The sequence below is a fragment of the Taudactylus pleione genome, unplaced genomic scaffold, assembly GCF_031769625.1.
Source record: "Taudactylus pleione unplaced genomic scaffold, aTauple2 ptg001175l, whole genome shotgun sequence".
In the NCBI taxonomy this organism is placed as follows: Eukaryota; Metazoa; Chordata; class Amphibia; order Anura; family Myobatrachidae; genus Taudactylus; species Taudactylus pleione.
The window spans coordinates 204,270-232,216 of record NW_028285576.1 but is presented as its reverse complement, the minus strand read 5'-3'; the positions used below and the strand labels follow the sequence as shown (position 1 = coordinate 232,216).

The window sequence follows — 27,947 nt, the reverse complement described above, 5'->3', positions numbered from 1 at the left end:
CTGCGATCGGATCTCCCTTCCCCGTTTTCAAGCACCTTCCCCTGTTACCACCCACATACGCCTCCTCCTGTCACTCATATTAGCAGGCATTCGCTATTTTGCGAGCACATGAATTTCGACCGCACTGACTGGTTCGCGCATGCATATAACGATCTGTACGCATGCGCAGTTGGGCAAACATTGCTAGGAGCGAACGAGCGGCCGCTTACGTGCGGCTCTGAATCAGGCCCTAAGCCTCCTGTGTGTGTAAATATATATATATATATATATACTGTATTGTATATACAGTATATCTGCCAGCTGCCTGCTCTTATTTGTGCCAATATCATTATTCTCTTCCAACCTTCAGGGCTGGTCCTGCTGCAGGTATCTAGGGGGATGTAATAGTGTCTGATTTGTGGTCCCTATGGGAATAATACACGGTGTGACAAATGAACAGGAATGCGCAGACAACGCTGTGACATGAGCTAATTTCTTCCCCACATGTAACTGTGCTGGTGCCCGAAAACATTATAGGAATTGATTTTGGGTGTGAAAATTAAAGTGTAATTTTTAAATGAACTTTTCCCTTCTTCCCATATATTAGAAAACTGCTCAGTCAGTATAATGAGGTCTCTGGGAGGGGAGAGGGGGGGGGGGGGGCAGCTTCCTGCACATTATAATCTTATATTTAACCCAGAAGAGGTCAAGATGGAAACAATATACAAAATATGTCAATGTGTGATCAAGCGTGGTGATGTATGAAGATTGGGGATCCGTGGCTAGGCCACTGTCTGCAAAACAGGACCACCCATATTACCACCACCTGCGGCACAGGGCCACCATCCGTGGCACATTGCCACCTCCACTGTGCAGGGCCGCCAGTCATTGGGAAATCATTAGGACGGTCACAAGTGACAACCTGTATTTCTTACCATCATGCTTACAGCCGTTATATATAAAGCGAGGCTGTGAGGATTGGATGTGGCGCTTGTATGATTGCCTGGCTCAGGGGAGGCCCAAGTGTGGGAGGTTTTCCCCTTAATGTACAATGCAGAGGTCCTGGCTGCGGATAACATGCGGGATGTGTTCTGCTGGCGCTCGCTGACATTTCTCTCTGCCAGACCGTGTTATGTTTGGCCAAAAATAGACTCTGTGCTGAGGCTCAAGATTAACAGATTTACTTCATGGATTTGTCACTTACTTTACAGCTTGTAAGCGCTATGCACTGAGGCAACATACTACATGCCTACTCTACATACTACATGCCTACTCTACATACTAACATACTACATGCCTACTCTACATACCGCATGCCTACTCTACACACCGCATGCCTGCTCTACACACCGCATGCCTGCTCTACATACCGCATGCCTGCTCTACATACCGCATGCCTGCTCTACATACCGCATGCCTGCTCTACATACCGCATGCCTGCTCTACATACCGCATGCCTGCTCTACATACCGCATGCCTACTCTACATACTACATGCCTACTCTACATACCACATGCCTACTCTACATACTACATGCCTACTCTACATACCACATGCCTACTCTTCTGTGTGCGAGCACCACACACACACCTCACACACACAGGTGACACACACACAGCAGACATACACCATACACAAACAGACACACACCTTACACACACACACATACTTCACACACACAGCGGACACACAGCGGTCACATACATAGGTACACACAGCGGACCTCACACACCTGACAAACAGCAAACGTACACACACACATCTCACACACACCTAACACATACACACTGCACACACCTCACACACACACCAGTCACACACACACCTACATCACCACCCCACACGCATACACCCACACACACCCATACCTAGCACATACACACCGCACACATCTCGCACATACACTACACACACCACACTCACATACACACACCTCACACCCACACAGCTGGCACACACCTCACACACACACACTGCTCACACACCTCGCACATACACCTCACACACATACACACCCACAATTTCTGATAGCAGCCCAAGAGGCCACACCCTATTTTGGGCACACATCTCAAAATTATGTGTGTGGAGGGGGGGGGGGTGGTGCCAATGGTCTTCTTGCCCAGGGCACCAGAAAGTCTAGTTGTGGCTCTGCTGTACAGTAAGTGTGAGCAGCTGTACAATACTCTTGTTTTTTGTATCCAGGATAATCGTCATATCATGTGATTAATTACAGTGCTATGGAATATTATACATCTATCGGTAAAAGACGCTGTCAATAAATGTGTTTATCCAAAGCAAATAGATATTGTTCTAACTGGTTGTCTGTCATTTGTAGCTAACGATGGCGCCCAGGTTCCTGCCGAACTCCCTGATAAGTGCAGACTTTGCAGCCAATTCTATAACAAAGATCTATGGAATGACGTTTGGGCACAAGCCAAATCTACGGTGAGCGAGAACATCACAGCGTCTATATAGTCCCCTAAACGTCATACTCAGTAGGTGCCGGGTAAGGAGGGGTGAGCCAGAAGAACCAGACTGTAAAGGAAACACGGAGAGATACTAACATAGGGACCATAGAAAGATAGAGAGGTTCTTACAGGAAGACACACGTTCCCTGTAACAGACAGAAGGATACAGTATGTACTAACTGCCCAGCTCAGGCGCGTCTCTTCTTATTCTGCCTCCTAAGCGTTGGATCAGTATCTCTTCCCCAGCCAGGCCCTGTGTAATGACACTAGATTGGTTGCCAAGAAAATGATGTAAAGGTTTATTTACTGTGTAGTCTTTACATGTTCTCCAAAAGGGTAGAAGTGTATTAGTCCCTACATATATTCTGGCACGTCAGGAGGGGTTGGGTACGGGATCCCGGCGGTAAAGAAAAACAGGGTTAGGATACTGACCGACAACTCCCTACCCTAACCTCTCCCTCCCCGGTGCCTAAACCTAACCTACCCCTTCCCGATGCCTAAACCTAACCTCCCCTCCCCCTAGTGCCTAACCCTAGCTGACCCCCATTAGTGCCTAACCCTAACTCTCCACCTAGTGCCAAACCCTCCCCCTAGTGCCAAACCCTAACCCTCCCCATTCGTGCCTAACCCTAACCGCCCCCTAGTGCCTAACCCTCCCCCTAATGCCTAACCCTAGCTGTTCCCCATTAGTGCCTAACCCTAACCCTCCCCCAGTGCCAAGCCGTCCCCCATTAGTGCCTAACCCTAGCCGTCCCCCATTAGTGCCTAACCCTAAACCTTCCCCCTAGTACCTAACCCTAACCCTAGTACCTAACCCTCCCCCATTAGTGCTTAACTCTCCCCCATTATTGCCTAACCCTAAAGCTAACGCTCCCCCATTAGTGCCAAACCCTCCCCCTAGTGCCAAACCCTCCCCCATTAGTGCCTAACCCTAGCCCTCCCCCTAGTGCCTAACCTAAACCCTCCACCCTAGTGCCTAACCCTAACTCTAAAGCTAACGCTCCCCCATTAGTTGTAACCCTCCCCCTAGCTCCTAACCCTAACCATCCCCCCCTAGTGCCTAACCCTCCCCCTTGTGCCTAATCCCCCCCTAGTGCCCTCCATCTAGTGCCTAACCCTAACCCTTCCCCCTAGTGCCTAACCCTAACCCTCCCCCTAGTGCCTAACCCTAACCCTCCCCCCTAGTGCCTAACCTATCCCTCCCCCTAGTGCCTAACCCTAACCCTCCCCCTAGTGCCTATACCTAACCCTCCCCCCTAGTGCCTAACCCTCCCCCTCCCCCTAGTGCCTAACCCTAACCCTCCCCCTAGTGCCTATACCTAACCCTCCCCCCTAGTGCCTAACCCTCCCCCTCCCCCTAGTGCCTAACCCTAACCCTCCCCCTAGTGCCTAACCCTAACCCTCCCCCTAGTGCCTAACCCTATCCCTCCCCCTAGTGCCTAACCCTATCCCTCCCCCTAGTGCCTAACCCTAACCCTCCCCCTAGTGCCTATCCCTAACCCCCCCCTAGTGTCTAACCCTAACCTTCCCCCCTAGTGCCTAAGCCTCCCCCTAGTGCCTAACCCTAACCCTCCCCCCTAGTGCCTAACCCTATCCCTCCCCCTAGTGCCTAACCCTATCCCTCCCCCTAGTGCCTAATCCTAACCCTCCCCCTAGTGCCTATCCCTAACCCCCCCTAGTGTCTAACCCTAACCTTCCCCCCTAGTGCCTAAGCCTCCACCTAGTGCCTAACCCTAACCCTCCCCATAGTGCCTAACCCTAACCCTCCCCCCTAGTGCCTAACCCTATCCCTCCCCCATTAGTACCTAACCCTCCCCCATTAGTGCCTAACCCTAGCCGTCCCCCATTAGTGCCTAAGCCTAACCCTTCCGCCTAGTGCTTAGCCCTCCCCCATTAGTGCCTAACCCTAACTCTAAAGCTAACGCTCCCCCATTAGAGCCAAACCCTCCCCCTAGTGCCAAACCCTCCCCCATTAGTGCCTAACGCTAGCCCTCCCCCATTAGTTGTAACCCTTCCCCTAGCTCCTAACCCTAACCATCCCCCCCTAGTGCCTAACCCTCACCCTACTGCCTAACCCTAACCCCCCTAGTGCCTAACCCTAACCCTCCACCTAGTGCCTATCCCTAACTCTTCCCCTAGTGCCTAACCCTAACCCTTCCCCCTAGTGCCTAACCCTAACCCTTCCCCCTAGTGCCTAACCCTAACCCTCCCCCTAGTGCCAAACCCTCCCCCTAGTGCCTAACCCTAACCCTCCCCCAGTGCCTAACCCAAACCATCCCCCCTAGTGCCTCCCCCTAGTGCCTAACCCTAACCCTCCCCTTAGTGCCTATCCCTAACCCTCCCCCCTAGTGCCTAACCCTAACCCTCCCCCAAGTGCATAACCCTAACCCTCCCCCCTAGTGCCTAACCATAACCCTCCCCCTAGTGCCTAACCCTAACCCTCCCCCTAGTGCCTATCCCTAACCCTCCCCCTAGTGTCTAACCCTAACCTTCCCCCCTAGTGCCTAACCCTAACCCTCCCCATAGTGCCTAACCCTAACCCTCCCCCTAGTGCCTAACCCTAACCCTTCCCCCTAGTGCCTAACCATAACCCTCCCCCTAGTGCCTAACCCTAACCCTCCCCTAGTGCCTAACCCTAACCCTCCCCCTAGTGCCTAACCCTAACCTTCCCCCCTAGTGCCTAACCCTCCCCCTCCCCTAGTGCCTAACCATAACCCTCCCCCTAGTGGCTAACCCTAACCCTCCCCCTAGTGCCTAACCCTAACCCTCCCCCTAGTGCCTAACCCTAACCCTCCCCCTAGTGCCTAACCCTCCCCCTCCCCTAGTGCCTAACCCTAACCATCCCCCTAGTGCCTAACCCTAACCCTTCCCCCTAGTGCCTAACCATAACCCTCCCCCTAGTGCCTAACCCTCCCCCTAGTGCCTAACCCTAACCCTCCCCCTAGTGCCTAACCCTAACCTTCCCCCCTAGTGCCTAACCCTAACCTTCCCCCTAGTGCCGAACCCTATCCCTCCCCCCTAGTGCCTAACCCTAAGCCTCCCCCTAGTGCCTAACCCTAACCTTCCCCCCTAGTGCCAAACCCTCCCCCTCGCACTAGTGCCTATCCCTAACCCTCCCCCCAGTGCCTAACCCTAACCCTCCCCCTAGTGCCTAACCCAAACCCTCCCCCTAGTGCCTAACCCTAACCCTTCCCCCTAGTGCCTAACCCTAACCCTTCCCCCCTAGTGCCTAACCCTAAAATTAACCCTTCCCACTAACATTGATTCTTACCTACAGGATGCCGGCGTTGGGATTCTGACAGGTGTCTGAGTGTCAGCGCCGGCATCCTGACTGTCGGGACATTGTCCGTATCCCCTCAGGACAACCCAACCTCCACCTACAAAACAAGTCAACAATGCAAGAAACCTAATTTTAACCCAACTGGACAATCAGGGAGTGTGAGGATGAGCAGGGAGCGTGGGTTATGAGCAGTGAGTGTGAGGATGAGCAGGGAGCGTGGGTTATGAGCAGGGAGTGTGAGGATGAGCAGGGAGTGTGAGGATGAGCAGGGAGCGTGGGTTATGAGCAGTGAGTGTGAGGATGAGCAGGGAGCGTGGGTTATGAGCAGTGAGTGTGAGGATGAGTAGGGAGCGTGGGTTATGAGCAGGGAGTGTGAGGATGAGCAGGGAGCGTGGGTTATGAGCAGGGAGTGTGAGGATGAGCAGTGAGTGTGAGGATAAGCAGGGAGCGTGGGTTATGAGCAGTGAGTGTGAGGATCAGAAGGGAGCGTGGGTTATGAGCAGTGAGTGTGAGGATGAGCAGGGAGCGTGGGTTATGAGCAGGGAGCGTGGGTTATGAGCAGGGAGTGTGAGGATGAGCAGGGAGCGTGGGTTATGAGCAGGGAGTGTGAGGATGAGCAGGGAGCGTGGGTTATGAGCAGTGAGTGTGAGGATGAGCAGGGAGCGTGGGTTATGAGCAGTGAGTGTGAGGATGAGCAGGGAGCGTGGGTTATGAGCAGTGAGTGTGAGGATGAGCAGGGATTGTGAGGATGAGCAGGGAGCGTGGGTTATGAGCAGTGAGTGTGAGGATGAGCAGGGAGTGTGGGTTATGAGCAGGGAGCATGGGTTATCAGCAGTGAGTGTGAGGATGAGCAGGGAGTGTGGGTTATGAGCAGTGAGTGTGAGGATGAGCAGGGAGTGTGGGTTCTGAGCAGGGAGCATGGGTTATCAGCAGTGAGTGTGAGGATGAGCAGGGAGTGTGGGTTATGAACAGTGAGTGTGAGGATGAGCAGGGAGCGTGGGTTATGAGCAGTGAGTGTGAGGATGAGCAGGGAGCGTGGGTTATGTGCAATGAGTGTGAGGATGAGCAGGGAGCGTGGGTTATGAGCAGTGAGTGTGAGAATGAGCAGGGAGCGTGGGTTATGAGCAGTGAGTGTGAGGATGAGCAGGGAGTGTGGGTTATGAGCAGGGAGCATTGGTTATGAACAGTGAGTGTGAGGATGAGCAGGGAGCGTTGGTTATGAACAGTGAGTGTGATGATGAGCAGGGAGCGTGGGTTATGAGCAGTGAGTGTGAGGATGAGCAGGGAGCGTGGGTTATGAGCAGTGAGTGTGAGGATGAGCAGGGAGCGTGGGTTATGAGCAGTGAGTGTGAGGATGAGCAGGGAGCGTGGGTTATGAGCAGTGAGTGTGACGATGAGCAGGGATTGTGAGGATGAGCAGGGAGCGTGGGTTATGAGCAGTGAGTGTGAGGATGAGCAGGGAGTGTGGGTTATGAGCAGGGAGCATGGGTTATCAGCAGTGAGTGTGAGGATGAGCAGGGAGTGTGGGTTATGAGCAGTGAGTGTGAGGATGAGCAGGGAGCGTGGGTTATGAGCAGTGAGTGTGAGGATGAGCAGGGAGCGTGGGTTATGTGCAATGAGTGTGAGGATGAGCAGGGAGCGTGGGTTATGAGCAGTGAGTGTGAGAATGAGCAGGGAGCGTGGGTTATGAGCAGTGAGTGTGAGGATGAGCAGGGAGTGTGGGTTCTGAGCAGGGAGCATTGGTTATGAACAGTGAGTGTGAGGATGAGCAGGGAGCGTTGGTTATGAACAGTGAGTGTGATGATGAGCAGGGAGCGTGGGTTATGAGCAGTGAGTGTGAGGATGAGCAGGGAGCGTGGGTTATGAGCAGTGAGTGTGAGGATGAGCAGGGAGCGTGGGTTATGAGCAGTGAGTGTGAGGATGAGCAGGGAGCGTGGGTTATGAGCAGTGAGTGTGAGGATGAGCAGGGATTGTGAGGATGAGCAGGGAGCGTGGGTTATGAGCAGTGAGTGTGAGGATGAGCAGGGAGTGTGGGATATGAGCAGGGAGCATGGGTTATCAGCAGTGAGTGTGAGGATGAGCAGGGAGTGTGGGTTATGAGCAGTGAGTGTGAGGATGAGCAGGGAGCGTGGGTTATGAGCAGTGAGTGTGAGGATGAGCAGGGAGCGTGGGTTATGTGCAATGAGTGTGAGAATGAGCAGGGAGCGTGGGTTATGAGCAGTGAGTGTGAGGATGAGCAGGGAGTGTGGGTTATGAGCAGGGAGCATTGGTTATGAACAGTGAGTCTGAGGATGAGCAGGGAGCGTTGGTTATGAACAGTGAGTGTGATGATGAGCAGGGAGCGTGGGTTATGAGCAGTGAGTGTGAGGATGAGCAGGGAGCGTGGGTTATGAGCAGTGAGTGTGAGGATGAGCAGGGAGCCTGGGCTATGAGCAGTGAGTGTGAGGATGAGCAGGGAGCATGGGTTATGAGCAGTGAGTGTGAGGATGAGCAGGGAGCGTGGGTTATGAGCAGTGAGTGTGAGGATGAGCAGGGAGCGTGGGTTATGAACAGTGAGTCTGAGGATGAGCAGGGAGCGTTGGTTATGAACAGTGAGTGTGATGATGAGCAGGGAGCGTGGGTTATGAGCAGGGAGTGTGAGGATGAGCAGTGAGTGTGAGGATGAGCAGGGAGCGTGGGTTATGAACAGTGAGTGTGAGGATGAGCAGGGAGCATGGGTTATGAGCAGTGAGTGTGAGGATGAGCAGGGAGCGTGGGTTATGAGCAGTGAGTGAGAGGATGAGCAGGGAGCGTGGGTTATGAGCAGTGAGTGTGAGGATGAGCAGGGAGCGTGGGTTATGAGCAATGAGTGTGAGGATGAGCAGGGAGCGTGGGTTATGAGCAGGGAGTGTGAGGATGAGCAGGGAGCGTGGGTTATGAGCAATGAGTGTGAGGATGAGCAGGGAGCGGTGGTTATGAGCAGGGAGCGTGGGTTATGAGCAGGGAGTGTGAGGATGAGCAGGGAGCGTGGGTTATGAGCAGTGAGTGTGAGGATGAGCAGGGAGCGTGGGTTATGAGCAGTGAGTGTGAGGATGAGCAGGGATTGTGAGGATGAGCAGGGAGCGTGGGTTATGAGCAGTGAGTGTGAGGATGAGCAGGGAGTGTGGGTTATGAGCAGGGAGCATGGGTTATCAGCAGTGAGTGTGAGGATGAGCAGGGAGTGTGGGTTATGAGCAGTGAGTGTGAGGATGAGCAGGGAGCGTGGGTTATGAGCAGTGAGTGTGAGGATGAGCAGGGAGCGTGGGTTATGTGCAATGAGTGTGAGGATGAGCAGGGAGCGTGGGTTATGAGCAGTGAGTGTGAGAATGAGCAGGGAGCGTGGGTTATGAGCAGTGAGTGTGAGGATGAGCAGGGAGTGTGGGTTATGAGCAGGGAGCGTTGGTTATGAACAGTGAGTGTGATGATGAGCAGGGAGCGTGGGTTATGAGCAGTGAGTGTGAGGATGAGCAGGGAGCGTGGGTTATGAGCAGTGAGTGTGAGGATGAGCAGGGAGCGTGGGTTATGAGCAGTGAGTGTGAGGATGAGCAGGGAGCGTGGGTTATGAGCAGTGAGTGTGAGGATGAGCAGGGAGCGTGGGTTATGAGCAGTGAGTGTGAGGATGAGCAGGGATTGTGAGGATGAGCAGGGAGCGTGGGTTATGAGCAGTGAGTGTGAGGATGAGCAGGGAGTGTGGGTTATGAGCAGGGAGCATGGGTTATCAGCAGTGAGTGTGAGGATGAGCAGGGAGTGTGGGTTATGAGCAGTGAGTGTGAGGATGAGCAGGGAGCGTGGGTTATGAGCAGTGAGTGTGAGGATGAGCAGGGAGCGTGGGTTATGTGCAATGAGTGTGAGGATGAGCAGGGAGCGTGGGTTATGAGCAGTGAGTGTGAGAATGAGCAGGGAGCGTGGGTTATGAGCAGTGAGTGTGAGGATGAGCAGGGAGTGTGGGTTCTGAGCAGGGAGCATTGGTTATGAACAGTGAGTGTGAGGATGAGCAAGGAGCGTTGGTTATGAACAGTGAGTGTGATGATGAGCAGGGAGCGTGGGTTATGAGCAGTGAGTGTGAGGATGAGCAGGGAGCGTGGGTTATGAGCAGTGAGTGTGAGGATGAGCAGGGAGCGTGGGTTATGAGCAGTGAGTGTGAGGATGAGCAGGGAGCGTGGGTTATGAGCAGTGAGTGTGAGGATGAGCAGGGATTGTGAGGATGAGCAGGGAGTGTGGGTTATGAGCAGTGAGTGTGAGGATGAGCAGGGAGTGTGGGATATGAGGAGGGAGCATGGGTTATCAGCAGTGAGTTTGAGGATGAGCAGGGAGTGTGGGTTATGAGCAGTGAGTGTGAGGATGAGCAGGGAGCGTGGGTTATGAGCAGTGAGTGTGAGGATGAGCAGGGAGCGTGGGTTATGTGCAATGAGTGTGAGAATGAGCAGGGAGCGTGGGTTATGAGCAGTGAGTGTGAGGATGAGCAGGGAGTGTGGGTTATGAGCAGGGAGCATTGGTTATGAACAGTGAGTGTGATGATGAGCAGGGAGCGTGGGTTATGAACAGTGAGTGTGATGATGAGCAGGGAGCGTGGGTTATGTGCAATGAGTGTGAGAATGAGCAGGGAGCGTGGGTTATGAGCAGTGAGTGTGAGGATGAGCAGGGAGTGTGGGTTATGAGCAGGGAGCATTGGTTATGAACAGTGAGTCTGAGGATGAGCAGGGAGCGTGGGTTATAAGCAGTGAGTGTGAGGATGAGCAGGGAGCGTGGGTTATGAGCAGTGAGTGTGAGGATGAGCAGGGAGCCTGGGCTATGAGCAGTGAGTGTGAGGATGAGCAGGGAGCGTGGGTTATGAGCAGTGAGTGTGAGGATGAGCAGGGAGCGTGGGTTATGAGCAGTGAGTGTGAGGATGAGCAGGGAGCGTGGGTTATGAGCAGTGAGTGTGAGGATGAGCAGGGAGTGTGGGTTATGAGCAGGGAGTGTGAGGATGAGCAGTGAGTGTGAGGATGAGCAGGGAGCGTGGGTTATGAACAGTGAGTGTGAGGATGAGCAGGGAGCGTGGGTTATGAGCAGTGAGTGAGAGGATGAGCAGGGAGCGTGGGTTATGAGCAGTGAGTGTGAGGATGAGCAGGGAGCGTGGGTTATGAGCAGTGAGTGAGAGGATGAGCAGGGAGCGTGGGTTATGAGCAGTGAGTGTGAGGATGAGCAGGGAGCGTGGGTTATGAGCAATGAGTGTGAGGATGAGCAGGGAGCGTGGGTTATGAGCAGGGAGTGTGAGGATGAGCAGGGAGCGTGGGTTATGAGCAATGAGTGTGAGGATGAGCAGGGAGCGGTGGTTATGAGCAGGGAGCGTGGGTTATGAGCAGTGAGTGTGAGGATGAGCAGGGAGCGTGGTTTATGAGCAGTGAGTGTGAGGATGAGCAGGGAGCGTGGGTTATGAGCAGTGAGTGTGAGGATGAGCAGGGAGCGTGGGTTATGAGCAGTGAGTGTGAGGATGAGCAGGGAGTGTGGGTTATGAGCAGGGAGAGTGAGGATGAGCAGTGAGTGTGAGGATGAGCAGGGAGTGTGGGTTATGAGCAGGGAGAGTGAGGATGAGCAGTGAGTGTGAGGATGAGCAGGGAGCGTGGGTTATGAACAGTGAGTGTGAGGATGAGCAGGGAGCGTGGGTTATGAGCAGTGAGTGTGAGGATGAGCAGGGAGCGTGGGTTATGAGCAGTGAGTGTGAGGATGAGCAGGGAGCGTGGGTTATGAGCAATGAGTGTGAGGATGAGCAGGGAGCGTGGGTTATGAGCAGAAAGTGTGAGGATGAGCAGGGAGCGTGGGTTATGAGCAATGAGTGTGAGGATGAGCAGGGAGCGTGGGTTATGAGCAGGGAGCGTGGGTTATGAGCAGTGAGTGTGAGGATGAGCAGGGAGCGTGGGTTATGAGCAGTGAGTGTGAGGATGAGCAGGGAGCGTGGGTTATGAGCAGTGAGTGTGAGGATGAGCAGGGAGCGTGGGTTATGAGCAGTGAGTGTGAGGATGAGCAGGGAGTGTGAGGATGAGCAGGGAGTGTGAGGATGAGCAGTGAGTGTGAGGATGAGCAGTGAGTGTGAGGATGAGCAGTGAGTGTGAGGATGAGCAGGGAGCGAGGGTTATGAGCAGTGAGTGAGAGGATGAGCAGGGAGCGTGGGTTATGAGCAGGGAGTGTGAGGATGAGCAGTGAGGATGAGCAGTGAGTGTGAGGATGAGCAGGGAGCGTGGGTTATGAGCAGGGAGTGTGAGGATGAGCAGGGAGCGTGGGTTATGATCAGTGAGTGTGAGGATGAGCTGGGAGCGTGGGTTATGAGCAGGGAGCGTGGGTTATGAGCAGGGAGCGTGGGTTATGAGCAGGGAGCGTGGGTTATGAGCAGTGAGTGTGAGGATGAGCAGGGAGCGTGGGTTATGAGCAGTGAGTGTGAGGATAAGCAGGGAGCGTGGGTTATGAGCAGTGAGTGTGAGGATGAGCAGTGTGGATGAGCAGGGAGCGTGGGTTATGAGCAGTGAGTGTGAGGATGAGCAGGGAGCGTGGGTTATGAGCAGTGAGTGTGAGGATGAGCAGGGAGCGTTGGTTAAGAGCAGTGAGTGTGAGGATGAGCAGGGAGTGTGGGTTAAGAGCAGTGAGTGTGAGGATGAGCAGGGAGCGTGGGTTATGAGCAGTGAGTGTGAGGATGAGCATGGAGCGTGGGTTATGAGCAGTGAATGTGAGAATGAGCAGGGAGCGTGGGTTATGAGCAGTGAGTGTGAGGATGAGCAGGGAGCGTGGGTTATGAGCAGTGAGTGTGAGGATAAGCAGGGAGCGTGGGTTATGAGCAGTGAGTGTGAGGATGAGCAGTGAGGATGAGCAGGGAGCGTGGGTTATGAGCAGTGAGTGTGAGGATGAGCAGGGAGCGTGGGTTATGAGCAGTGAGTGTGAGGATGAGCAGGGAGCGTGGGTTATGAGCAGTGAGTGTGAGGATGAGCAGGGAGTGTGGGTTAAGAGCAGTGAGTGTGAGGATGAGCAGTGAGTGTGAGGATGAGCAGGGATCGTGGGTTATGAGCAGTGAGTGTGAGGATGAGCAGGGAGCGTGGGTTATGAGCAGTGAGTGTGAGGATGAGCAGGGAGCGTGGGTTATGAGCAGTGAGTGTGAGGATGAGCTGGGAGCGTGGGTTATGAGCAGTGAGTGTGAGGATGAGCAGGGAGCGTGGGTTATGAGCAATGAGTGTGAGGATGAGCAGGGAGCGTGGGTTATGAGCAGTGAGTGTGAGGATGAGCAGGGAGCGTGGGTTATGAGCAGTGAGTGTGAGGATAAGCAGGGAGCGTGGGTTATGAGCAGTGAGTGTGAGGATAAGCAGGGAGCGTGGGTTATGAGCAGTGAGTGTGAGGATGAGCAGTGTGGATGAGCAGGGAGCGTGGGTTATGAGCAGTGAGTGTGAGCATGAGCAGGGAGCGTGGGTTATGAGCAGTGAGTGTGAGGATGAGCAGGGAGCGTTGGTTAAGAGCAGTGAGTGTGAGGATGAGCAGGGAGTGTGGGTTAAGAGCAGTGAGTGTGAGGATGAGCAGTGAGTGTGAGGATGAGCAGGGAGCATGGGTTATGAACAGTGAGTGTGAGGATGAGCAGGGAGTGTGGGTTATGAGCAGTGAGTGTGAGGATGAGCAGGGAGCATGGGTTATGAGCAGTGAGTGTGAGGATGAGCAGGGAGCGTTTGTTATGAGCAGGGAGTGTGAGGATGAGCAGTGAGTGTGAGGATGAGCAGGGAGCGTGGGTTATGAGCAGTGAGTGTGAGGATGAGCAGGGAGCGTTGGTTATGAACAGTGAGTGTGAGGATGAGCAGGGAGCGTGGGTTATGAACAGTGAGTGTGAGGATGAGCAGGGAGCCTGGGCTATGAGCTGTGAGTGTGAGGATGAGCAGGGAGCTTGGGTTATGAGCAGTGAGTGTGAGGATGAGCAGGGAGCGTGGGTTATGAGCAGGGAGTGTGAGGATGAGCAGGGAGCGTGGGTTATGAGCAGTGAGTGTGAGGATGAGCAGGGAGCGTGGGTTATGAGCAGTGAGTGTGAGGATGAGCAGGGAGTGTGGGTTAAGAGCAGTGAGTGTGAGGATGAGCAGTGAGTGTGAGGATGAGCAGGGAGCATGGGTTATGAACAGTGAGTGTGAGGATGAGCAGGGAGTGTGGGTTATGAGCAGTGAGTGTGAGGATGAGCAGGGAGCATGGGTTATGAGCAGTGAGTGTGAGGATGAGCAGGGAGCGTTTGTTATGAGCAGGGAGTGTGAGGATGAGCAGTGAGTGTGAGGATGAGCAGGGAGCGTGGGTTATGAGCAGTGAGTGTGAGGATGAGCAGGGAGCGTTGGTTATGAACAGTGAGTGTGAGGATGAGCAGGGAGCGTGGGTTATGAACAGTGAGTGTGAGGATGAGCAGGGAGCCTGGGCTATGAGCAGTGAGTGTGAGGATGAGCAGGGAGCGTGGGTTATGAGCAGGGAGTGTGAGGATGAGCAGGGAGCGTGGGTTATGAGCAGTGAGTGTGAGGATGAGCAGGGAGCGTGGGTTATGAGCAGTGAGTGTGAGGATGAGCAGGGAGCGTGGGTTATGAGCAGGGAGCGTGGGTTATGAGCAATGAGTGTGAGGATGAGCAGGGAGCGTGGGTTATGAGCAGTGATTGTGAGGATGAGCAGGGAGCGTGGGTTATGAGCAGTGAGTGTGAGGATGAGCAGGGAGCGTGGGTTATGAGCAGTGAGTGTGAGGATAAGCAGGGAGCGGGGGTTATGAGCAGTGAGTGTGAGGATGAGCAGTGAGGATGAGCAGTGAGTGTGAGGATGAGCAGGGAGTGTGGGTTAAGAGCAGTGAGTGTGAGGATGAGCAGGGAGCATGGGTTATGAACAGTGAGTATGAGGATAAGCAGGGAGCGTGGGTTATGAGCAGTGAGTGTGAGGATGAGCAGTGAGTGTGAAGATGAGCAGGGAGTGTGGGTTAAGAGCAGTGAGTGTGAGGATGAGCAGGGAGCATGGGTTATGAACAGTGAGTATGAGGATGAGCAGGGAGCGTGGGTTATGAGCAGTGAGTGTGAGGATGAGCAGGGAGTGTGAGGATGAGCAGGGAGTGTGGCACCGGTCACTACAGTCCTGGTTGAGAATAGGTTATACATTACACATACTTGTATATATACCGGGGGAGAAGAGAATAGGTTATACATTACACATACTTGTAGATATACCGGGGGGGAGAAGAGAATAGGTTATACATTACACATACTTGTATATATACAGGAGGAGAAGAGAATAGGTTATACATTACACATACTTGTATATATACCGGGGGAGAAGAGAATAGGTTATACATTACACATACTTGTATATATACCGGGGGAAGAAGAGAATAGGTTATACATTACACATACTTGTATATATACCGGGGGAGAAGAGAATAGGTTATACATTACACATACTTGTATATATACCGGGGGAGAAGAGAATAGGTTATACATTACACATACTTGTATATATACCGGGGGAGAAGAGAATAGGTTATACATTACACATACTTGTATATATACCGGGGGAGAAGAGATTAGGTTATACATTACACATACTTGTAGATACACCGGGGGAGAAGAGAATAGGTTATATATTACACATACTTGTATATATACCGGGGGAGAAGAGAATAGGTTATACATTACACATACTTGTATATATACCGGGGGAGAAGAGAATAGGTTATACATTACACATACTTGTATATATACCGGGGGGAGAAGAGAATAGGTTATACATTACACATACTTGTAGATATACCGGAGGAGAAGAGAATAGGTTATACATTACACATACTTGTAGATATACCGGAGGAGAAGAGAATAGGTTATACATTACCCATACTTGTATATATACCGGGGGAGAAGAGAATAGGTTATACATTACCCATACTTGTATATATACCGGGGGGGAGAAGAGAATAGGTTATACATTACCCATACTTGTATATATACCGGGGGAGAAGAGAATAGGTTATACATTACACATACTTGTAGATACACCGGGGGAGAAGAGAATAGGTTATACATTACACATACTTGTATATATACCGGGGGAGAAGAGAATAGGTTATACATTACACATACTTGTATATATACCGGGGGAGAAGAGAATAGGTTATACATTACACATACTTGTAGATATACCGGGGGAGAAGAGAATAGGTTATACATTACACATACTTGTAGATATACCGGGGGAGAAGAGAATAGGTTATACATTACACATACTTGTAGATATACCGGGGGAGAAGAGAATAGGTTATACATTACACATACTTGTAGATATACCGGGGGAGAAGAGAATAGGTTATACATTACACATACTTGTAGATACACCGGGGGAGAAGAGAATAGGTTATACATTACACATACTTGTATATACACCGGGGGAGAAGAGAATAGGTTATACATTACACATACTTGTATATATACCGGAGGAGAAGAGAATAGGTTATATATTACACATACTTGTAGATATACCGGAGGAGAAGAGAATAGGTTATATATTACACATACTTGTAGATATACCGGAGGAGAAGAGAATAGGTTATATATTACACATACTTGTAGATACACTGGGGGAGAAGAGAATAGGTTATACATTACACATACTTGTAGATATACCGGGGGAGAAGAGAATAGGTTATACATTACACATACTTGTATATATACCGGGGGAGAAGAGAATACGTTATACATTACACATACTTGTAGATATACCGGGGGAGAAGAGAATAGGTTATACATTACACATACTTGTATATATACCGGGGGTGAAGAGAATAGGTTATACATTACACATACTTGTATATATACCGGGGGAAGAAGAGAATAGGTTATACATTACACATACTTGTATATATACCGGGGGAGAATAGAATAGGTTATACATTACACATACTTGTATATATACCGGGGGAGAAGAGAATAGGTTATACATTATACATACTTGTATATATACCGGGGGAAGAAGAGAATAGGTTATACATTACACATACTTGTATATATACCGGGGGAGAAGAGAATAGGTTATACATTACACATACTTGTATATATACCGGGGGAGAAGAGAATAGGTTATACATTACACATACTTGTATATATACCGGGGGAGAAGAGAATAGGTTATACATTATACATACTTGTAAATACACCGGGGGAGAAGAGAATAGGTTATACATTACATATACTTGTAGATACACCGGGGGAGAAGAGAATAGGTTATACATTACACATACTTGTATATATACCGGGGGAGAAGAGAATAGGTTATACATTACAATATTTGCTGAAATTCTTTGGGAGAGATTTGGGAAATGCTGGTTACATAATACCTTGAATTGCGCCATTGTTACACCAGTGCGGCAGTGCCAATCAGCAATGCGGCTACAATGTCGATTCACAGTAAATCACATCATCAGGCCCCTGAATCACTTAGCTGACTGCGGATGCTGGATCCGGGATGCAGGTCTGTTCTCTCAGGGGTCCCGGGTGGGAATGAGAGGATGGTGTTACGTAAATGAGCGCTGAGCTTAGTTTTGCTGATGATATAAGAATTAACCAAACGAGTAAGTTTTGATAAACTATAATAAGGATAATGGAAATTCGTGCATTCTGATACTTGTAGTGCTGCTGCTCTCTCCCCAGGTCTGTGTATCTGCACAACAATAAACTGACTGACGCGGGGCTGCCGGACAACGTGTTTAATCGCTCGGACAATGTGGAGATTCTTATAATGTCCAGCAACTTCCTGAAGTACGTTCCCAGGAACCTGCCCCCGGCTCTGTACAAACTGCACCTGAAGGTACCTAGGTCACTGCACATCTGCTGCTGTATGAGAGGCATGTTACCCTGCTGCTGCTGGTTATACTAAAATAGTCATTTATTATTATTATTGTCCTTTATTTATATGGTGCCAGAAGGGTCCGCAGCGCCTTACAGAGCATGTAACAGAAACCGTATGAACAGAAGAACAAAAGTGACTTACAGTAGAAAACCTGACAGGACATGGACCGGGGTTATACACATAACAGCAGGGTGGCAGAGCTGCAGGGACTGGTGCTGTAGGCTGGCATACACAGGAGAGGCTGGCACACAAGCTCCTCTCAGCATGATGCGGATTATTGTCAGACAGTCCCTTTTGCTGGATGAAGGTTTGGAGCAGTTGTGGCTGAATAATACACTTATCATGGGTCTGCCCTGAGGGTCACTGACACTAATCACAGTATACAGCCGTTACTAGGAATATACCTTTATCTATGTCAGGACGTGTTAGGGAGCAGATACCAGGCATTGCATGTATAGCACATATCCCGCACATGCATGTTCCATACCTGCTGATCTGGTCATATGATATACATACGTGTTTTCCTGGCTGTAACCATGTTCTCCTGCCTCACAGAACAATAAGCTGGAGCGGATTCCCCTGGGAGCGTTCAGTCAGCTCTCCAGCCTGCGCGAGCTTTACCTGCAGAACAACCTCCTCACCAATGATGGGATGACCAATGAGACCTTCGGGTGAGCAGCCAATCAGATCACACTCCGCTCAGGAAATCATTTACATTCACCAATAGGCTTCAATCAAATGTAAAACCCCTCCCCCTGGTGTAGCTCCACCCACGCGCAGAACCATGTAATATAGGCCTGCACAGTGCACCTATCAGCTGCAGCCGTGAATATGCAATCAGCCAATCGGAGGCGGCAGCTAGTACTGGTGTCACCATCATCTATGTATACGTATTTAGCATCAGCCCTCAGGCACCCGCGGCTGGCAGACATATGTGCGTCTCTGTGCGTGCCTACATCTGACCGCAATGACACAGACATGGGACATGGATCACTTTCTTTACTGCGCTATATTACTGGTCCCATTACTGTACTATAATGTGCTCCCCAGCAAAGGAGGCAGCCAGTAACATTAATAATGATAGACAAGGCCCCACACATACACAGACAAAGGCCGAGGGCTCCACTTAGCAACGTTACCTATAGCTGGTGGCATCATTTGTTTAGTATCACTGTGACAGTTGTTCTTTATTTATATGGTGCTACAAGGGTTCCGCAGCGCCTTACACAGTACATAAGCAAATGATCACAGTTATTAACAGTACTAAACAATGCAGGACACGGACGCGGTTTATACACTCTGCTGCATTAGCGTCTATAACACTCAAATAAGCAGCAGGGCGTCAGGAGTATGAGAGAGTATAGGAATGGGAAAGGAAAAGTACTTGAGGGAGGAGGGCCCTGCTTATGAGAGATTTCATTCTAAAGGGGAAGGGCAGACATACAGGGTGACACAGATGGGTTAGATAGTGAGGAAGGAGAATGGAGGATTGGGTTAGGATGAGAGCTAGTTTGAAGGTTAGTAGAGAGGGAGAGAGTTCCAGAGGTAGGGAGCAGCGCTGGCAAAATCTTGGAGGAGGAAGTAATGAGTTGGCAGGAGAGGCGGTATTTGTGGAGTGAAGTGGACGGGCGCGAGTGTGAAGGGAGAGGAGGTCAGAGATATAAGTGGGAGAGGATTTGGTGAGGGCTTTGCAGGCGAGTGTAAGAACCTTGAATTGGCATCTGAAGGGGAAGGGGAGCCAGTGTAGGGCTTGAAGGAGAGGGGAAGCAGATGTAGAACATCTGGAGAAGAAGATGAGCCAAGCAGCAGCATTGAGAACCGATTGTAGTGGAGAGAGGTGGGAGACTGGGAGGCCAGATAGAAGGAGGTTACATTAGTCCAATCTGGAGATGACCAGCGACTGGATGAGGGTTTTAGTGGCGTCCTGGGTGAGGAAGGGTCTAATCCTGGAAATATTTTTTAGGTGGAGACGGCAGGACTGAGAGAGGTGCTGAATGTGCGGTATGAAGGAGAGGGAGGAGTTTAGGATAGCTCCAAAACAGCGCACTTTGGGGCTAGAGGAGATCGTTGTGCCATCGATCATGAAATAGTGGGAAGTGAGGTTATGTTGGAGGGTGGGAAGATGATCAGCTCAGTCTTAGACATTTTAAGTGTAAGAAAGCACTGGGACATCCAGGAAGAGTTGGAGAAACGGGTGAGGAGAGGTCGGGGAGGAGAGGTATATCGGAGTATCATCAGCATAGAGATTATATTGGAGGCCAAAATTGCCGATGAGTTCACCTAAAGAAGATGTATAGTGTGAGAATAGGAGAGGTCAAAGAACAGAACTTCGGACCATGAATATGCTTTCAGTATTTAGTGAGTGCTAAAGGGGTCATGGCTCGTTCTTCCATGGAGACCTGAGACTGCAAAGTAAATGGTAGCTCTCACCCCCAGTCCCTAGAGCCAGCCAGTCCCGTCTGGAAGACGAAAGTATGAAACTATTCTCTCTGTGAGGCCTATTCATCATAACTAAAATGGCCTGTTACAAATGCGGAAACTCTAGTTTACGCATATTTAGGGTAACGGGCCAATCATCATCAGGGGTTCGATAGGATTACCTGATATTCAGCAAACTCCAAAAATTTAAAGTTTCGGAGTTTGCCTGCGAGAATAATATACGCCATTTTCAGATGGTGCTTGTTCTCGTAGCCCCGCCCAATACTATGGGAAGAAGTTCAGGGGATGCGAAGAAGTATCTGAGTGGATCTCTCCGCCATCTCCTCACTGCCACCCAGCGGCTTTGTGCATACATGACCTCAGAACACACATGGGCAGAAGCCGGCAATGGGGACAGGTAAGTAACGCAGCTACTTCTGTAGCAGTGTTACTAATCGCGGGGACAGCTGCTTTTCAGTGCAGCTGTCCCCGCACCGGAGCAATGATGAATTGCTCCGATGATAAGTTACCCCCCGTAGGCCCTGATGAATAGACCCCTAGAAAAGGGGAAAACAAATAAAACTTTTAAAATTAAATTAAAAAAACAAGTACAAAATAAAACTTTTTTTTCATCCAAAAGATTTTCTGATATTATAAAGAATATTGTGTAGTCAGAAATACTATTTGCATCAAAAACATTTTATAAGAAGATTTCCGCATTTGTGATTTGTGTTCGACGTTACTGGCAAAGCTCATAATCCGCCTTCTCCCGCTTGTAATTCAGTGAAACAAGTTATTCCAGACTGATTCCGATATTTTGTATCACGTGTCGTTATAGGCGACTGACCAGACTGGAGTACCTGGACCTTTCTAGCAATAATTTCACCCACATCCCCAGCGGGCTCCCACGTAACATTGTCATCCTGCACCTGGAGAAGAATTCCATCCGCTCTATATCTGAAGACGTCCTGACTCAGATACGGAACCTGGAGTATCTTCTGCTGCACAATAATAAGCTGAGAGCACGGGGAATCCATCCATCAGCCTTTCTGGGGTTAAAGAAACTGCACACCGTCCACATGTACAACAACCTGCTGGAGAAGGTGCCGGCTGGACTGCCCCGCAGGGTAAAGACACTAATGCTTCTCCATAACCAGATCACCAGTATCTCCAAGAATGATTTTGCCACCACATACTTTTTGGAGGACTTGAATCTCAGCTACAACAAGATAATGAGCAGCGCGGTTCATAGAGACGCTTTCCGGAAACTCAGGCTCCTCAAGACCTTGGAACTATCTGGGAATAATTTGAAGTCTGTCCCATATGGGCTTCCAAAAAATCTAGAAATTCTGAGACTGAAGGAAAATGAAATTAGCTCGGTAGCGCAGGACGCGCTGGCTGGGATGTCCAAGCTGAAAGAACTCTACCTGCACAACAATAGACTGAAAATCAGCTCTATCTATACTGGGGCTTGGTCAGAGCTCAGCAGCCTCCAGGTAAGAAGGCTCAGAGCAACAGCACATGGGAAGAGGCAGCCTCTTCTTACCGGTCTCATGATGCAGCGGAGGTCTACTCTCCTTCACTTCTCTAATAATAGTTCTCTATAACCGCGAACTAAAAAACAAATACTAAGACAATGAGAGATTTAATTCTGATCTAATGTAAGGAGAATCTGGGTCTAATGCCTGTAGAATTGCGCAGTATTGCTGTGGTCTGCATGCGGCCAACATGCTCTGTCTTGCAGCCCTCGGTATGAGGGACAGGGTTATATTATATCCACAACCTGGGTCTGATTGCTTTCTACATTATAGCAATATTTTCATTTAGTGAATCCATATTGTAGTACTACAAGTGGAAGTCTTATCACTGGATGCTACACTATTGCGCTGAATGAGACAGTGTCAGTTCTCTCTGTCCTTTTACCCTCCTGGTAGCACAATGATGGGGAATCTGTGCACCAGACATTCTATGATGGACAGGATACTGGAATGGGAAAGGGTACATTTGTATATCCTGTCAGGAAAGGACTGTAGAGGGCATGAGGCTGGGCATAGAAGAGTATATGGTTTGCATGAGGCTGGAGATGAGCAGTATATGGTGGGCAGGAGACTGTGGTAAGCATGAGGCTGGAGATGAGGAGTATATGGTGGGCAGGAGACTGTGGTAAGCATGAGGCTGGAGATGAGGAGTATATGGGGCAGGAGACTGTGATAAGGATGAGGCTGGAGATGAGCAGTATATGGGGCAGGAGACTGTGGTAAGCATGAGGCTGGAGATGAGGAGTATATGGTGAGCAGGAGACTGTGGTAAGCATGAGGCTGGAGATGAGGAGTATATGGTGAGCAGGAGACTGTGGTAAGCATGAGGCTGGAGATGAGGAGTATATGGTGGGCAGGAGACTGTGGTAAGCATGAGGCTGGAGATGAGGAGTATATGGGGCAGGAGACTGTGATAAGGATGAGGCTGGAGATGAGCAGTATATGGGGCAGGAGACTGTGGTAAGCATGAGGCTGGAGATGAGGAGTATATGGTGGGCAGGAGACTGTGGTAAGCATGAGGCTGGAGATGAGGAGTATATGGGGCAGGAGACTGTGATAAGGATGAGGCTGGAGATGAGCAGTATATGGTGGGCAGGAGACTGTGGTAAGCATGAGGCTGGAGATGAGGAGTATATGGTGGGCAGGAGACTGTGGTAAGCATGAGGCTGGAGATGAGGAGTATATGGGGCAGGAGACTGTGATAAGGATGAGGCTGGAGATGAGCAGTATATGGGGCAGGAGACTGTGGTAAGCATGAGGCTGGAGATGAGGAGTATATGGTGAGCAGGAGACTGTGGTAAGCATGAGGCTGGAGATGAGGAGTATATGATGGGCAGGAGACTGTGGTAAGCATGAGGCTGGAGATGAGGAGTATATGGTGAGCAGGAGACTGTGGTAAGCATGAGGCTGGAGATGAGGAGTATATGGTGAGCAGGAGACTGTGATAAGCATGAGGCTGGAGAGTAGGAGTATATGGTGGGCAGGAGACTGTGATAAGCATGAGGCTGGAGATGAGGAGTATATGATGGGCAGGAGACTGTGATAAGCATGAGGCTGGAGATGAGGAGTATATGGGGCAGGAAACTGTGATAAGGATGAGGCTGGAGATGAGCAGTATATGAGGCAGGAGACTGTGGTAAGCATGAGGCTGGAGATGAGGAGTATATGGTGAGCAGGAGACTGTGGTAAGCATGAGGCTGGAGATGAGGAGTATATGGTGAGCAGGAGACTGTGATAAGCATGAGGCTGGAGATGAGGAGTATATGATGGGCAGGAGACTGTGGTAAGCATGAGGCTGGAGATGAGGAGTATATGGTGAGCAGGAGACTGTGGTAAGCATGAGGCTGGAGATGAGGAGTATATGGTGAGCAGGAGACTGTGATAAGCATGAGGCTGGAGAGTAGGAGCATATGGTGGGCAGGAGACTGTGATAAGCATGAGGCTGGAGATGAGGAGTATATGGTGAGCAGGAGACTGTGATAAGGATGAGGCTGGAGATGAGCAGTATATGGGGCAGGAGACTGTGGTAAGCATGAGGCTGGAGATGAGGAGTATATGGTGAGCAGGAGACTGTGGTAAGCATGAGGCTGGAGATGAGGAGTATATGATGGGCAGGAGACTGTGGTAAGCAGGAGGCTGGAGATGAGGAGTATATGGTGAGCAGGAGACTGTGGTAAGCATGAGGCTGGAGATGAGGAGTATATGGTGGGCAGGAGACTGTGATAAGCATGAGGCTGGAGATGAGGAGTATATGGTGGGCAGGAGACTGTGATAAGCATGAGGCTGGAGATGAGCAGTATATGGTGGGCAGGAGACTGTGATAAGCATGAGGCTGGAGATGAGGAGTATAAGGTGGTGCTGGAGATGAGGAGTATAAGGTGGGCAGGAGAGTATGATAAGCATGAGGCTGGAGATGAGCAGTATATGGTGGGCAGGAGACTGTGATAAGCATGAGGCTGGAGATGAGGAGTATAAGGTGGGCAGGAGACTGTGATAAGCATGAGGCTGGAGAGTAGGAGTATATGGTGGGCAGGAGACTGTGGTAAGCATGAGGCTGGAGATGAGGAGTATATGGTGAGCAGGAGACTGTGATAAGCATGAGGCTGGAGAGTAGGAGTATATGGTGGGCAGGAGACTGTGATAAGCATGAGGCTGGAGATGAGCAGTGTATGGTGAGCAGGAGACTGTGATAAGCATGAGGCTGGAGATGAGGAGTATATGGTGGGCAGGAGACTGTAATAAGAATGAGGCTGGAGTTGTGGAGTATATGGTGGGCAGGAGACTGTGATAAGCATGAGGCTGGAGATGAGGAGTATATGGGGCAGGAGACTGTGATAAACATGAGGCTGGAGATGAGGAGTAAATGGTGGGCAGGAGACTGTGATAAGAATGAGGCTGGAGATGAGGAGTATATGGTGAGCAGGAGACTGTGGTAAGAATGAGGCTGGAGAGTAGGAGCATATGGTGGGCAGGAGACTGTGATAAGGATGAGGCTGGAGATGAGGAGTATATGGTGAGCAGGAGACTGTGGTAAGCATGAGGCTGGAGATGAGGAGTATATGGTGGGCAGGAGACTGTGATAAGCATGAGGCTGGAGATGAGGAGTATATGGTGGGCAGGAGACTGTGATAAGCATGAGGCTGGAGATGAGCAGTATATGGTGGGCAGGAGACTGTGATAAGCATGAGGCTGGAGATGAGGAGTATAAGGTGGTGCTGGAGAGTAGGAGTATATGGTGGGCAGGAGACTGATAAGCATGAGGCTGGAGATGAGCAGTATATGGTGGGCAGGAGACTGTGGTAAGCATGAGGCTGGAGATGAGTAGTATATGGCGGGCAGGAGACTGTGGTAAGCATGAGGCTGGAGATGAGGAGTATATGGTGGGCAGGAGACTGTGATAAGCATGAGGCTGGAGATGAGGAGTATATGGTGGGCAGGAGACTGTGATCAGCATGAGGCTGGAGATGAGGAGTATATGGTGGGCAGGAGACTGTGATCAGCATGAGGCTGGAGATGAGGAGTATAAGGTGGTATTGGAAATGAGCAGTATATGGTGGGCAGGAGACTGTGGTAAGCATGAGGCTGGAGATGAGGAGTATATGGTGGGCAGGAGACTGTGGTAAGCATGAGGCTGGAGATGAGGAGTATAAGGTGGTATTGGAAATGAGCAGTATATGGTGGGCAGGAGACTGATAAGCATGAGGCTGGAGATGAGCAGTATATGGTGGGCAGGAGACTGTGGTAAGCATGAGGCTGGAGATGAGGAGTATATGGTGAGCAGGAGACTGTGGTAAGCATGAGGCTGGATATGAGGAGTATATAGTGGGCAGGAGACTGTGATAAGCATGAGGCTGGAGATGAGGAGTATATGGTGGGCAGGAGACTGTGATAAGCATGAGGCTGGAGATGAGCAGTATATGGTGGGCAGGAGACTGTGATAAGCATGAGGCTGGAGATGAGGAGTATAAGGTGGTGCTGGAGAGTAGGAGTATATGGTGGGCAGGAGACTGATAAGCATGAGGCTGGAGATGAGCAGTATATGGTGGGCAGGAGACTGTGGTAAGCATGAGGCTGGAGATGAGTAGTATATGGTGGGCAGGAGACTGTGGTAAGCATGAGGCTGGAGATGAGGAGTATATGGTGGGCAGGAGACTGTGATAAGCATGAGGCTGGAGATGAGGAGTATATGGTGGGCAGGAGACTGTGATAAGCATGAGGCTGGAGATGAGGAGTATATGGTGGGTAGGAGACTGTGATCAGCATGAGGCTGGAGATGAGGAGTATAAGGTGGTATTGGAAATGAGCAGTATATGGTGGGCTGGAGACTGATAAGCATGAGGCTGGAGATGAGCAGTATATGGTGGGCAGGAGACTGTGGTAAGCATGAGGCTGGAGATGAGGAGTATATGGTGAGCAGGAGACTGTGGTAAGCATGAGGCTGGATATGAGGAGTATATAGTGGGCAGGAGACTGTGATAAGCATGAGGCTGGAGATGAGGAGTATATGGTGGGCAGGAGACTGTGATAAGCATGAGGCTGGAGATGAGCAGTATATGGTGGGCAGGAGACTGTGATAAGCATGAGGCTGGAGATGAGGAGTATAAGGTGGTGCTGGAGAGTAGGAGTATATGGTGGGCAGGAGACTGATAAGCATGAGGCTGGAGATGAGCAGTATATGGTGGGCAGGAGACTGTGGTAAGCATGAGGCTGGAGATGAGTAGTATATGGTGGGCAGGAGACTGTGGTAAGCATGAGGCTGGAGATGAGGAGTATATGGTGGGCAGGAGACTGTGATAAGCATGAGGCTGGAGATGAGGAGTATATGGTGGGCAGGAGACTGTGATAAGCATGAGGCTGGAGATGAGGAGTATATGGTGGGTAGGAGACTGTGATCAGCATGAGGCTGGAGATGAGGAGTATAAGGTGGTATTGGAAATGAGCAGTATATGGTGGGCTGGAGACTGATAAGCATGAGGCTGGAGATGAGCAGTATATGGTGGGCAGGAGACTGTGGTAAGCATGAGGCTGGAGATGAGGAGCATATGGTGGGCAGGAGACTGTGATAAGCATGAGGCTGGAGATGAGTAGTATATGGTGGGCAGGAGACTGTGGTAAGCATGAGGCTGGAGATGAGGAGTATATGGTGGGCAGGAGACTGTGGTAAGCATGAGGCTGTAGATGAGGAGTATATGGTGGGCAGGAGACTGTGATCAGCATGAGGCTGGAGATGAGGAGTATAAGGTGGTGTTGAAGATGAGCAGTATATGGTGGGCAGGAGACTGTGATAAGCATGAGGCTGGAGATGAGGAGTATAAGGTGGTGCTGGAGATGAGGAGTATAAGGTGGGCAGGAGACTATGATAAGCATGAGGCTGGAGATGAGCAGTATATGGTGGGCAGGAGACTGTGATAAGCATGAGGCTGGAGATGAGGAGTATAAGGTGGGCAGGAGACTGTGATAAGCATGAGGCTGGAGATGAGGAGTATAAGGTGGGCAGGAGACTGTGATAAGCATGAGGCTGGAGATGAGCAGTATATGGTGAGCAGGAGACTGTGATAAGCATGAGGCTGGAGATGAGGAGTATAAGGTGGTGCTGGAGAGTAGGAGTATATGGTGGGCAGGAGACTGATAAGCATGAGGCTGGAGATGAGCAGTATATGGTGGGCAGGAGACTGTGGTAAGCATGAGGCTGGAGATGAGTAGTATATGGTGGGCAGGAGACTGTGGTAAGCATGAGGCTGGAGATGAGGAGTATATGGTGGGCAGGAGACTGTGATAAGCATGAGGCTGGAGATGAGGAGTATAAGGTGGTGTTGAAGATGAGCAGTATATGGTGGGCAGGAGACTGTGATAAGCATGAGGCTGGAGATGAGGAGTATAAGGTGGTGCTGGAGATGAGGAGTATAAGGTGGGCAGGAGACTATGATAAGCATGAGGCTGGAGATGAGCAGTATATGGTGGGCAGGAGACTGTGATAAGCATGAGGCTGGAGATGAGGAGTATATGGTGGGCAGGAGACTGTGATAAGCATGAGGCTGGAGATGAGGAGTATATGGTGAGCAGGAGACTGTGATAAGCATGAGGCTGGAGAGTAGGAGTATATGGTGGGCAGGAGACTGTGATAAGCATGAGGCTGGAGATGAGGAGTATATGGTGAGCAGGAGACTGTGATAAGCATGAGACTGGAGAGTAGGAGTATATGGTGGGCAGGAGACTGTGGTAAGCATGAGGCTGGAGATGAGCAGTGTATGGTGAGCAGGAGACTGTGATAAGCATGAGGCTGGAGATGAGGAGTATATGGTGGGCAGGAGACTGTGATAAGAATGAGGCTGGAGATGAGGAGTATATGGTGGGCAGGAGACTGTGGTAAGCATGAGGCTGGAGATGAGT

The 27,947-nt window shown here is 50.6% G+C and overlaps 1 protein-coding gene across 2 annotated transcripts in view; it reads left to right on the top strand.

The window, feature by feature from the left end:
• PODN (podocan) overlaps positions 1-27,947 on the top strand; it is a 104,179-nt gene that overhangs the window by 53,821 nt on the left and 22,411 nt on the right. For both annotated transcript variants that reach the window (XM_088462259.1, XM_088462258.1), the window contains exons 5-8: positions 2,315-2,424; positions 17,403-17,559; positions 18,157-18,272; positions 20,858-21,515. In XM_088462259.1, the coding sequence (XP_088318385.1) occupies positions 2,315-2,424; positions 17,403-17,559; positions 18,157-18,272; positions 20,858-21,515 (1,041 nt within the window). The remainder of the gene's footprint in view (positions 1-2,314; positions 2,425-17,402; positions 17,560-18,156; positions 18,273-20,857; positions 21,516-27,947) is intronic.